The sequence below is a fragment of the Protomyctophum parallelum genome (assembly GCF_964188405.1).
Source record: "Protomyctophum parallelum genome assembly, chromosome: 3".
Classification (NCBI taxonomy): Eukaryota; Metazoa; Chordata; class Actinopteri; order Myctophiformes; family Myctophidae; genus Protomyctophum; species Protomyctophum parallelum.
The window spans coordinates 9502220-9515041 of record NC_139698.1 but is presented as its reverse complement, the minus strand read 5'-3'; the positions used below and the strand labels follow the sequence as shown (position 1 = coordinate 9515041).

The following is a 12822-nucleotide window of genomic DNA, read 5'->3' as shown; positions in this document are numbered from 1 at the left end:
ACGATAACTAACTATAACTTTGGAAAATTGTTAGTGAATGGCAGAGTCCACACTATAGCAAAGACGATGGTGACCGATATAGCTATGGTTGTAGTTATAGTCCTCGGGGTGAACTGTAAACAGCCTTTTTAGATAAAGAGTGAGATGAGTATCACAGAAAACATGGCTCTCTTTCTTAGCTAGAAAGCTGCTGTTCTACCCAGAGCATTGACTGGACATGGTCGGTGCCATCATTGCCTAGCGTTCAGGTATATATATTTATCCTGTAGATGGACAAATATAGTTCCTAATGTGTGTTAGTGTAGACTGTAGAGAGTCCCTACAACACCCATCCAAACCGTCACACCGTCATCCACATTCTCTGTCTCTCTCTCTCTCTCTCTCTCTCTCATTTCAGAAACATGAGCTCCGTAGAAGCATTCTTTCCACACCCGCTATTATTCCGAACTTTAAAGTTCAATGTTAATAATATTATTAAGGTATACGGTCCATTTCCTGGACAAATTAGAGCGACAGATAATTGATATTGTATTGTGTGATTTGATTTCAGTCGGCAAATAATCTTCTATGTCAACATTGTGAATTATTTTCTTTTTTTTGCGTGTGACATTTTGTCCAGCAGAGGAGGTTTCCTGTGCCAATTACCTTGAAATGTACTCCTATTATACTTGCATATTATTACATACTATATATGTATGTATGTTGTACATACATACATCGATGTCGTAGAAATGGATGTGGATCAAATCACGGCAAAGAACAGAATCTACCATCAGGAATCCTTTTATAGCTAGAAGGGTATTATTCCAACACTTTTCTTTTCCACATTCCACATTTTAAAGTACTGAAATACTGACCCGTATATGTTGATATATCTCCTCGCCAGCCGCAACCACCGTGTGTACCCCCCCATGTGCCGAGAGGAGGCAGTGCGGTTACTGCGCTCCACTAGGATGTGCCGCGCCAATTCGGAAGGCGCCTACTCCTCTTCCGACTTTGACTATGAGAGGTATCAAACAATGGCAGCGCCACTCTTATATATATCCGTGCATCCGACCGTCGTCTTGTGGTCCCTCTCCTGAGGTTGTCGTCCCAACGTTTATTTATCTGTGACCGTGAAACGTGATGACAGATAATGATATCCCTGTTTTATTTGTTTTTTGTGGGGCACAGCTCTGGTGGTGAACGTTGTGTGTAGAATATAAAACCCACACAACTGCCTCTGCATGGTACTAGTTTAGTCACCGAGGCCTTGAGCTCCCTAGAATGTGTGACGGACGTCAACTGTAAAGTACGCACGCTGGTTGTACACAGTATTATGACGGCTCTGCAGATGTACCTGTTGTATTTTGTTTGTGTATACCATGTACAGTGTATACCCTGAGCGGTACACTGGGGCAGTCATGTCTGTGATTAGTGTATGTGTTCTGTGTGATATTATGGGCAGGTCTTTACCGCTCGCTCACCCATAGTCGATACATCAGCATCTCCATCTGATGATACTTCTTTATGAGCGTACAGTATGCTCTTTCATTTGAAGACTCCGTGCAGGGACAGCTTATAGTGTTCGTGTGTGTGTGTGTGTGTGTGTGTGTGTCTGTGGGTGTGTGTGTGTGTGTGTGTGCAGGGGTGTGTGTGTGGGTGTGTGTGTGTGTGTGTGCGGGGGTGTGTGGGGGTGGGGGTGTGCGGGGGTGTGAGAGAGAGAGTCTGGGCCGCCTGCCATTGTCCGGCCGTTCATCAATAATTTCCAGTGGTGGAAAGTAACTTAAGTACTGTACATGTACTCAAGTACTTTACTTATGTACAAGTACATTTTAGGTACTTTTACTTTACTGGAGTATCTCCAAATGACAATACTTCTACTCCGCTACATCTCTGAGGCAGATATTGTACTTTTTTTAACTCCACTAAAATTATTTAAAAACTCTAGTTGCTATAGTTACATTTGCAGATTTTGGATAGCCAAATAGCCAATCAAAAACATTGCAGATTGTAAGCTTGTAGAATTACAAGCTACAATCTGCAATTTCTTTAGTCAATTTAAAATTCCGGACTACATTGTAGTATTCATACTTTTACTTACAGTACATAAAATAATTTGAGTACTTTTTTCTCACCACTGAATCACACCCCTGTCCCATCAGGTCCCATCACATATTTTGTGAAGCCTGAAACTCCTGAAAGTTCATATAATGGCCTGTTGTGGCGCTGTCACTGGACCAAAAAAAAAAACCATAGCCCCATAGAAGTCCATGTATTTGGGCCCAACTTCACCTAGACTGTATTATCTTAATAAACATGGTCATGAATACTTTCTGCTTCCAGTCACTAGTTTAAAGTCTAATTTCTAATGTCATAATATTCTTTTTGGAAAATTATGGTCCCATTTATAAAATAAATGACCATAAAGTCGCGTATGTTCTGAGGGACGTGGCTACCGTTACAGTCTATGATCGGGATCCCCCACCCACTCGAGTCAAAATAAAAACCAACGGAGAAGAAGGGGGGAAGTCCCGCCTTGTTGTCTGGGCAGCCAATGGCCAGCTGGGCCCAAACGGAGCCAGCCAATGGCCAGCTGGGCCCAAACGGAGCCAGCCAATGGCCAGCTGGGCCCAAACGGATCTAGAAAGATGGCGACTTACAGTGCAGGAATAAGAGGCTTCATTTTACGTCCATGTTAGACCCGGGGAACGCTTTGTCCATATTTTTTACAGTCTATGGTAATGACACATGATAAGGGTGAGGCGTCATAAGGCGTCATAAGGCGTCATAAGGCGTCATAAGGCACTGAGACAGTTTTATGCTGGCGGAGTTTGAAGCTCTCGGCACCTCTTAGTTTGACGCATTGTAGTACAGTAGCTCCCCAAGGATTTATTGTTCTTTTCGGACTTAATTGTTGTGTTGCGAAAATGTCTATAGATCTCCCTAGAGTTTCTCTCTGTCTGGGACATACTGTACTGTACTGTACAGTACAGTACCGTAACCACAGCCGCCACAAGGACACCAATATGTTGTGCTTGATGGAAATCACACAGGAATACAGTGCAACGGTGCAACGCCCGTGAACCACAAGTATAGACAGTAGTATCGGAAGTACTTTGAGTAAAAGGTAGCATTAATAGGTTATTAATAGTAATAATAATGACCTTTATTTGTAGTGCAAAGTTTACTTGAGTCAAAAGTACAAAAATATTCCCATCAAAATATGCTTACTTCTCGAGATTTCTCGAGAAAAGCTATTATTATCATTTTTTTTTACCAAACACGAGAACACGAGGTTTAAAGATCAAAGAGCATTATTTCAGCTTTAATAACTAAATGTAATAAATCAACGAGCAATGAGTGCCACACTAAGAGCTTGTAGATCTGCTATTTTTTGAAAAATCATGAAAATGTGGCGCAAATGTTTTGAATATATTCTTTCAGAGCGAACGTTTTTAACTCATATCTTTGCTTCTGGGGGGGGGGGGGTTGTTCCTGGAACAACAGATGGGGGTCGGCGGCCAATTACATATACCGGTATGTTTGGCGGCCCTTGACATGAAAATGTTTGAGAAGGCATTTGTAGAATCTAAAATGGGACAATAATGGAGATAGGTGGTTTCTACGGCAACAACAGCCAAAATGTACTTAGTTACTTTCCAGCCCTGAATGCCCAGTGAAGCACAAGGAAGGAGTTTAGTCCCTTTATCCGTCTGCCAACACCTAATGAGTTGTGTGATTCATAACAGACATTACCTGCACCGTCCACAGCCCCATAATAATAAACCCCTGACTGTAATGACCTCGGGATGGGAGCCCCACTAATGATTATGATGAGGATGATCATCACCGTATATATTGACCGGAATAATAATAATAATAATAATAAAATAAATAAAACAAACAAAGGACAGGTTGAGGCTGCTTAACCCATTCTGACCTGAGATCAGATTCTATAAACGTCTTCTACATCCTGACAGTCTTCTGATAAAGCTATGTTTCTATGTCAGTCGTTCTTCGATTTTTCAAAAAATAGCAGACCTACAAGCTCGTATCGCGCCACTCGGTGGCGCGATATGAGCTTGTAGATCTGCTATTTTTAAATAGCTAAAGCACGACATGATGCTAACACCAAAATGGGTTCCCGTTCAGAATGGGTTAAGGACAGTGACCGATGTTGAAACCCTGTTTTCAGTGGCGGGACGGACGTCACGTGACCGTTTCTCCGTACTTCATATATTGCGACTGCACTTGATCTCAGAGGCAAATGTTGTTCTTCTTATTCCACTACTATTATTATTTCAAAAGTTAGTTTGTATAGGCTTATGTCATTTATACAAAACATACATTAACCAATTTTAGCTCGGTTATAATTTGTCTATTGTGAAAATAGCTGATCTACAAGCTCCCAACACTTCGATAACTGGCATAAGTTACATGACATGACGGCATGTGGATCAGCTATTGTCTAAAAGGTGTGACGGAAGTAAAAATGTTTAATTTGGTAACATTTGCAGCCAAAGCTTTTGTACTTATACCAATTATTATTATTATTATTATTATTATTATTATTATTATTACTACGATGGTGTTGGATATTGTTTGTTTTGTTGGGTTATTTTTTGGTTTTTGTATAATTTATTATTTCCTAAATTATTGTTTTTTTTTTGTTTATTGACTGCGGAAGCTTTCGCCACCATAATAACAGAAAATATACTAATTTAGTAAAGTAGCTCTGAGGAACTCCAGTCAACCATATGGGGTTTAGGTGGTAAAGTGACTTCTTGACTTCCACCACTACTATTGGTTGGGACTAGACAACAGGAAGAACCTCCTCTACTGGACAGATGTTTAATTTTAACTTAAAGGTTTTATGACATTCATTTTCATTTATTTTTCTTTTTCTTTTTTCTTTTAGGTTTTATGACCTCAATTACACCCAAAAAACCTGAACTTTGAACATTCAGTGGATTTTCTGTGGTCTGAAGTTTTCTTTGGGGTTTTTTGCTACAATGAAAACAGGCAACACAGTGAAACAGTGACATCTGCTGGCAAATCCCATTGACATATATGGGATTTGCAGTAAGTGATGTCACTTACTGCCGGCAAATCAGAGCACCTGTTTGAGCCAGAAAACCCCAGATCACAGAAAATCTACTGAATGTTAAAAGTTCATGTTTTTTGGGTGCAATTGAGATTAGAAAACCTAAAAAAAAACAAGAACAATTCCAAAACCTTTTTTTTTAATGTCACAATCCCTTTAATTGTTCACCCTGCTTTTAGACACTACAAGACTGTCACAAGAGCCACCTGTTCACAATTCTACATTCAAATGTACAACACTGGACTGACCTTCTAAAAGGTCTTTCAAATGGGCTTGTTGTCTGCAGCCCCCGGTCCGGTACAGCCCGTACACATCTTTGTGTACGGGACAAATCTGAACAGTTCAAAGACATCTTTTAGTGTCTAAAACACTGGCTCACTGGCTGCTGTATTTGATCTGTTCTGTTGTTGTGTTTTCTGTAGTGTAATGCAGTGGTTCTCAAAGTGGATCACCATCCATCTTTCTCCTAGTATCATCGTAGAATCACGGCACTTTAATAATAGTCACAATCAGTTTAACCACTTTATCGACTTTTTGAAAAGAGACAATCTTCGAGCTCACAACGTGACGCGTTGTAAGCTTGTAGATCTGTTTTCAAGAAAGATTTGGAAAAAAAAAGATATACCGGTATATATTTTTAAAACATTTTAATAACACAAATCTTAGATGGCGGTGGCACAAAATATATCAGATGGGGATCTGCAGCCAAATATACATGAATATGTTTATGTGGGTCATTGACAGGAATAGTATCGGATGATAAAATGGAGTTTATTCTATCGAACATAATGATCTTTAATCGTGACAACTAGGCTATAGAAATGAATGAAGTACTGTACGTACTGTACTGTATATGAACTGGTTAGTTTAATGTTTTACATCTTGTTTATTGTAATCAATCTTTGTATTGATTATTTGTAGCAAATATATAATTGTATGTAATCATATTGTATGCATGTTTTGCATCTCCTGAGATATACAGTATTTATGTACGTATATGTTCAGTATCAAGTGGGCTGATATGATTGGCATTGCTTATTCTGATATGTTTCTTGCAGTGCCTTTTATACAGTTTGTGTAAAATGCATTTTTTTTCGTTTGTTTTTTGTTTCATGCCAAATTATGTCATATTTATGATGCCTTAAGTTTTTACAGCTTTTCTAGGACGACAAGATCTGCGTCAACCAATTGATTTGAATGGGCCAAATATGCTGGATTAGATCTCACATAGCACTGTCTGGGGCTTCCTAAAAACCTCACGTTTATGAATGCCTTATATTGGGATTTGGCTTATTGTATACGTCGTACACATCACCTCATGTGTTAACCCATTCTGACCGGGCACCCATTTTGGTGTTGGCATCATGTTGTGCTTTAGCTATTGAAAAATAGCAGATCTACAAGCTCGTATCGCGCCACCGAGTGGCGCGATACGAGCTTGTAGGTCTGCTATTTTTTTTTAAATCGAAGAACGACTGACATTTCTAGAATCTGATCTCGGGTCAGAATGGGTTCATCAGGACCAGTGTGTGTCCGGCGGAAACCTCGTATGAATCTGATCTCAGGTCAGAATGTGTTAAATAGAAACCGACGTTTCGACCTCAAAGGGGTCTTCAGAGATGGAAACGTCGGTGTCTGTTTAATATATGTCTCCATGGTGGATACGAGTGCACAGCCTTTTTCCTCTATCTTCTATCGTTTATTTTCCAAGGCCAGCAGCACCTCACCAATACTCCTGTTGGTCCAATGCATCCCATTCCATCCCTCCCGCGCCCCCCCCCACACTGAGCAACCTTGCCTTATATCTTCCCCAATGAACCCTTATTTCAGGAGCCACGGAGCCACCATGGATAGGCACGAGTATCACGTCAGGTCCCGCTCGGCGGACCAGAGGCCCACGATAGAGCGGCCCGCCTCCCGCTCGCGCTCCACCGAACGCAACCCTCCCCACCAGGACTCGTCCATCATGAGGTCTATGCCGTCTCTACCGTCCGGGAGGTCCGCCCCTCCCTCGCCTGCCACCACGAGGTGTGACCCCGCCCCCCCCCCCAACCCCAGATACCAGCCACGCCCCCCCCCCCCCCCCCCCATAGCCTAGTTGGTTCTCAACGTCGTGGTCCCCGGGGGGACGAAACGACACCTAACTGGCGAAGTGTGCAAATGGATCCAACCGGGACCCTTACAACAACAGGGTCCATTTTGGTTCCATTTGCACACTCTCACAGACTTAAGCCCAAACCACACCAATGGGTCGCCATGCAATGATGCAACTCCTTGCAACCAAACTGGTTGCGAGTAGACACATGTTGCGTAGACATGCGCCACCACCATGCGCCTACGACGTGCAACAGGACTCACACTGCGTCTCGACCCATTGGTGTGGTTAAACTTTTGTACTGTTGATTGGGTGTCCTATATATATATATATATATATATATTTTTTTTTTTTTTCTTTTAATGGGGGTCCGTTGGCCTCATGCATATTAAACCGAGAGGTCCTTGAAATAAAAAAAAGGTTGAGAATCACTGCTATATAGCTCACAGCTGAACCCAGACCAATCCGCAGAATGAAGGACAAACCACCACCACCCACCCACTGTACCACCACCCACTGTACCACCACCCACACCGATCACCCCCTCTAACCCTGCTCGACCCCCAAACTCACCCCCACCCCACCGCACCGCACTGTGCCTCCTCACAACAACCACCCCACCCAACCATCCATCCAGCAAGCAAGCTCACCACCTTTAATTTTCTGTCCCCCAAAAGTACTGTACCTAGTGCTGCTATGATTTCTCGCCCCCCCCCCCCCCCCCCCCTGCTGTATGCTGTAGATAATACAGCACTATCCTAACCCGTTTTAAGTTTTATTTATGTTTCTTTTCTTTGGCACACGCTGCTCATACACTTTGAGTATAGCGGCGATGGGGCTGACAAATTGTGTTTTTTTTTTTTTTCCTTTTTTATGTCAATACTACTAACACTACCTAATGCAGTTTCTCCCTGTGACGATGGCATTAGTTTTTATCTTTTGTTTTTATTTGAGTTGAACCCCCTTTTAGAGGCCGTTGGAACGCATGGTCTCCACATGGAACCCCTTTCTCTTTGCAGCTTGATGGGTGGACTCAGACTGACATCTGGCATCTCTTGTTGCAGATCAGTAGCCTATATATATATATACACAGTTATACAGTCGATGTTCCCCATGTCATGTGCCAAATACCATCGCTAATGTACATCATAGACTTTTGGTAGATGACTGTATATATGTCTCTGTTGTAACAATGCTTCTTGCCGATAACTTTTATACGGTTGGAAAGCCCGTTTTATTTCCCTTTTTTTAAATGCTGCCTCATTTGTAAGGAAGGTGTATTTGTGGGATGAGCAACACAGCTGAGTGTGTGGGTTACTTAATTACACCCCAATGTCAAGCAGCGTGTTCTGATCTTCTCAGCTGTGCTGATCATCCCCCACACTCTCACACACTGTTCACTTTTGACAGCTAAATGTGTTAGTCGTTTTAGTCGACAAAATTAACACACAAATGCAATGTTCCTTAAAAGGATCCCTGGCTAATAAGAAAAATGTGCCTTAGTTAAAACATTATACTTGCCCTCTACAACTAAAATAAAAAAAATAAAAACCTTAAATATTGTATTTTTTTCATAAATAGAGAATCTTTCACTCGATAGGAGCTGCTCCTGTCGCAAGTTGATGATGTCATATGTCCGTGTGGTCTATGGAATGTATGGAGTGCATAATATGCTAATAATAAACAACGTTATGCTTCCTAAGGATAATATGAGCATCAAAGCAATATTTTAAATACTTTGTATTAGCCTGTGTATTCCATATATTCCACAGACATCATCCACTTGCGACAGGAGCAGTGAAAGATTCTCTATTTATAAAAAATAAATAAAATATTTAAAGTGTTTTTTTTTGTTATAGATGGCAAGTATAATGTTTTAAGGCATATTTGTCATATTAGCCAGGGTTCCTTTTAAACGTTATTGCCAAACAGCCTTGTTTCAACAGAGTCATATAATCTACCAAACACACATTTCAGATTTGTGTTTGTTGTGTTTCTGTAATTCATTTGGAGATAGACAATGAATTACCAGACTTTAAGTCACTCAGTAGGATTACCTCATTCCATAATCACATTGAAAGTAGGTGAACAATGTCACGCTTTTTCCAACACATGCTTGAATGTGTGCATCTGCACCCATATGCATATTGCAATGGCAGTTAATATGTGTGAACCATGTTAAGCACACAACGAAACGCACACACACACACACACACACACACACACACACACACACACACACACACACACAAGCACATGCTCAACTCAAAGCCTGTGAGACTACTGGATGTGAATTCAAAAGAGTACATTTCATACTATATACAGCGGCTCTATAGATTACCAATATGAATATTATATATCTATTGATCTAATGGATCTTTCAGTGCTGTCAAACAACATTTTAAGTGTCAAACTTCCTCTGAACCTATAAATCATAAGAGCAGCTTCAGCTGAGCATGACAATGATTGCACGGCGTCGGTTACACATGCAGTTTGTGAACTGACATACAGTACAGTAGGGCTGTACAGTATATGATTTTGTGACGTGTTTCTTTTAGGGCTGCAACTATTGACGATCTTCTTAGCGATTATACGATCGAGAAGCATGTTTTCTTTATATACTGTATAGACAAATCAATGAACCATGTAAGCATTATTTACCTCTTTGCACAACAGTCTTGTTGCCTATAGGGATCACTTATTAATTATGCTTTGAGATGAGTTAGTAAGTGCATTTATTTCGGTCATTATTACATTTTTTAAACAAAACAGTTGTTGAACATACAGTAGGCTACAACTTAGTCAACAAAGTGACTATTGTGGCCGAAAAGGTAAGGTCTGAAGCCGGAGCTTATTTGGCCCACCTTATTACCATTTGAAATAAAAAATATCACAGTAACATAGTGTCCAATATAGAGTGAATGTTTGTATTATTAAATTATCGATTCAATCAATTAGTTTGATTAACCGTTGCAGCCCTATAGTTTCTTTAACCCATTCTGAACGGGAACCCATTTTAGTATTAGCATCATGTCGTGCTTTAGCTATTTAAAAATAGCAGATCTACAAGCTCATATCGCGCCACCGAGTGGCGCGATACGAGCTTGTAGGTCTGCTATTTTTGAAAAATCGAAGAACGACTGACATAGAAACATAGCTTTTTCAGAAAACTGTCAGGATGTAGAAGACGTTTATAGAATCTGATCTCAGGTCAGAATGGGTTAATCTATCCATGGTTCTGTCGTCCTCTCGGATGCGGGGTGCATCCCAGAGGCCTCCACAGTGATCCTGGGGGTGATAGTCACTGGGTTCACACGTCTCTGTGTCCCAACAGGGCCCATCCTCGTAGTGGATCGGTCACAACCAGCCCCGCCGGTACCCCCACGTCCAACCGACGGAGTCGACAGCTACCACAGCTACCGCCCGCAGAGAAGGGGAGAAGTAAGTCAGACCTTTTATTAATTCATTTTACATAAACACTGTGCGCTCTATGTTGTTTCTAGTTGACGTGTCCATATAAGAGTGGACGGCTATGTGTTTGATTGAGGACCTTCCCTCTGTTGTTCTGAAGCCAGACCTGTCTACGAAGCGTATATTTCAGTGCGGAGGTATGTTTCCGTTACTTGATCGAGATATAGCTCATATCCTGACCAAAATAACTCTAGTTTCTGCCCGCAGTTGCTGTTATATACTGACTCACTGGTCAGTTGCTCTTTATACTGACTCACTGGTCAGTTGCTCTGACCGAATGGGAAGGACTGACTGGTTCATTCTGTCGTTCAATCTTAGGCTACTATGGGGTCATACCATTGAACGTGTGAGGTCGTTTGGCTTGTTTCATTGTGACCAGGGTGTTTCCTGGAAAAGGCTTACATTATATTGTAACCTTGATTAGTGAAACAGTTGTGTGAATTGTGGCCGTTTCACGCGCCAAGCATTACAACTATAGAGAGAGTCTTAAAAATGGTAAAAGTGGACGGCCGAGTCCACACCTCAACGGATAACTCAGACAATGGTGAACGATACAGTTTCTAGTAATCGTCATAGTTATAGTGCTTATAGTATGAACGGTCCTTAATGTTGTCTTATTATTATTATTTATTTTTTTCCATTTCGTAACATCTCTACTCGGTTCCTTTCCCCCATTTATATCTCTCTCTCTCAGAAGATGGAGACGAGGGAACAGAGCCTTGCGAAGGTCTGTACCTGAACGTTGTAGGTTTTTTAGTCTCTCAGATATGGGAGCAGGTCTACTATAGTTAGTACTGGTTGACCCGTCCGTCCACTAGTACTGGTTGACCCGTCCTTTACTCTGAAAGCCTAAAAACCTTGTCTGTGGGGGTCTAAAGCACTCCCTGAACCCCCTCCCCCCTCTCTGCTGCAGCTTGTATCTGTGTATATAGGGCTGCAACTGTCCATTGTATTATTGAATTGGCGATTAAATTGGTACGTTTGATTTACCGTTGCACGCCCTACAGTGGTGTTCCATTCCTTTCTGCCGGCCTGACACCTAGAGGTTTCTATAGGTACCTGTGTATCTGTGTGTATACCGTGCAGTCTCTAGAAGTCCTGTGTCGTCATACTTGTACGTCATGGTTACTGTCGTAGTACTAGTACTATAGTCCTACTGGTTGATGGTATTTAAATGTACCAGTGTCGTCCTCCCCTGTGTCTGGTTGATGGTATTTAAATGTACCAGTGTCGTCCTCCCCTGTGTCTGGTTGATGGTATTTAAATGTACCAGTGTCGTCCTCCCCTGTGTCTGGTTGATGGTATTTAAATGTACCAGTGTCGTCCTCCCCTGTGTCTGGTTGATGGTATTTAAATGGACCAGTGTCGTCCTCCCCTGTGTCTGGTTGATGGTATTTAAATGTACCAGTGTCGTCCTCCCCTGTGTCTGGTTGATGGTATTTAAATGTACCAGTGTCGTCCTCCCCTGTGTCTGGTTGATGGTATTTAAATGTACCAGTGTCGTCCTCCCCTGTGTCTGGTTGATGGTATTTAAATGTACCAGTGTCGTCCTCCCCTGTGCCTGGTTGATGGTATTTAAATGTACCAGTGTCGTCCTCCCCTGTGTCTGGTTGATGGTATTTAAATGTACCAGTGTCGTCCTCCCCTGTGTCTGGTTGATGGTATTTAAATGTACCAGTGTCGTCCTCCCCTGTGTCTGGTTGATGGTATTTAAATGTACCAGTGTCGTCCTCCCCTGTGTCTGGTTGATGGTATTTAAATGTACCAGTGTCGTCCTCCCCTGTGTCTGGTTGATGGTATTTAAATGTACCAGTGTCGTCCTCCCCTGTGTCTGGTTGATGGTATTTAAATGTACCAGTGTCGTCCTCCCCTGTGTCTGGTTGATGGTATTTAAATGTACCAGTGTCGTCCTCCCCTGTGTCTGGTTGATGGTATTTAAATGTACCAGTGTCGTCCTCCCCTGTGTCTGGTTGATGGTATTTAAATGTACCAGTGTCGTCCTCCCCTGTGTCTGGTTGATGGTATTTAAATGTACCAGTGTCGTCCTCCCCTGTGTCTGGTTGATGGTATTTAAATGTACCAGTGTCGTCCTCCCCTGTGTCTGGTTGATGGTATTTAAATGTACCAGTGTCGTCCTCCCCTGTGTCTGGTTGATGGTATTTAAATGTAC

At 41.8% G+C, this 12822-nt stretch overlaps 2 protein-coding genes across 2 annotated transcripts in view; both read left to right on the top strand.

The window, feature by feature from the left end:
• The window catches only part of rims2a (regulating synaptic membrane exocytosis 2a), a gene marked incomplete at both ends in the record, with an annotated part of 244188 nt that overhangs the window by 149557 nt on the left and 81809 nt on the right, over positions 1 to 12822 (top strand). The window contains 4 exons of the mRNA XM_083762001.1: positions 887 to 1009; positions 6917 to 7114; positions 10516 to 10622; positions 11347 to 11379. Of these exons, the coding sequence (XP_083618127.1) occupies positions 887 to 1009; positions 6917 to 7114; positions 10516 to 10622; positions 11347 to 11379 (461 nt within the window). The remainder of the gene's footprint in view (positions 1 to 886; positions 1010 to 6916; positions 7115 to 10515; positions 10623 to 11346; positions 11380 to 12822) is intronic.
• Positions 1 to 12822, top strand: part of fzd6 (frizzled class receptor 6) — a 296006-nt gene that overhangs the window by 232255 nt on the left and 50929 nt on the right. The gene's annotated exons all lie outside the window — the stretch shown is intronic.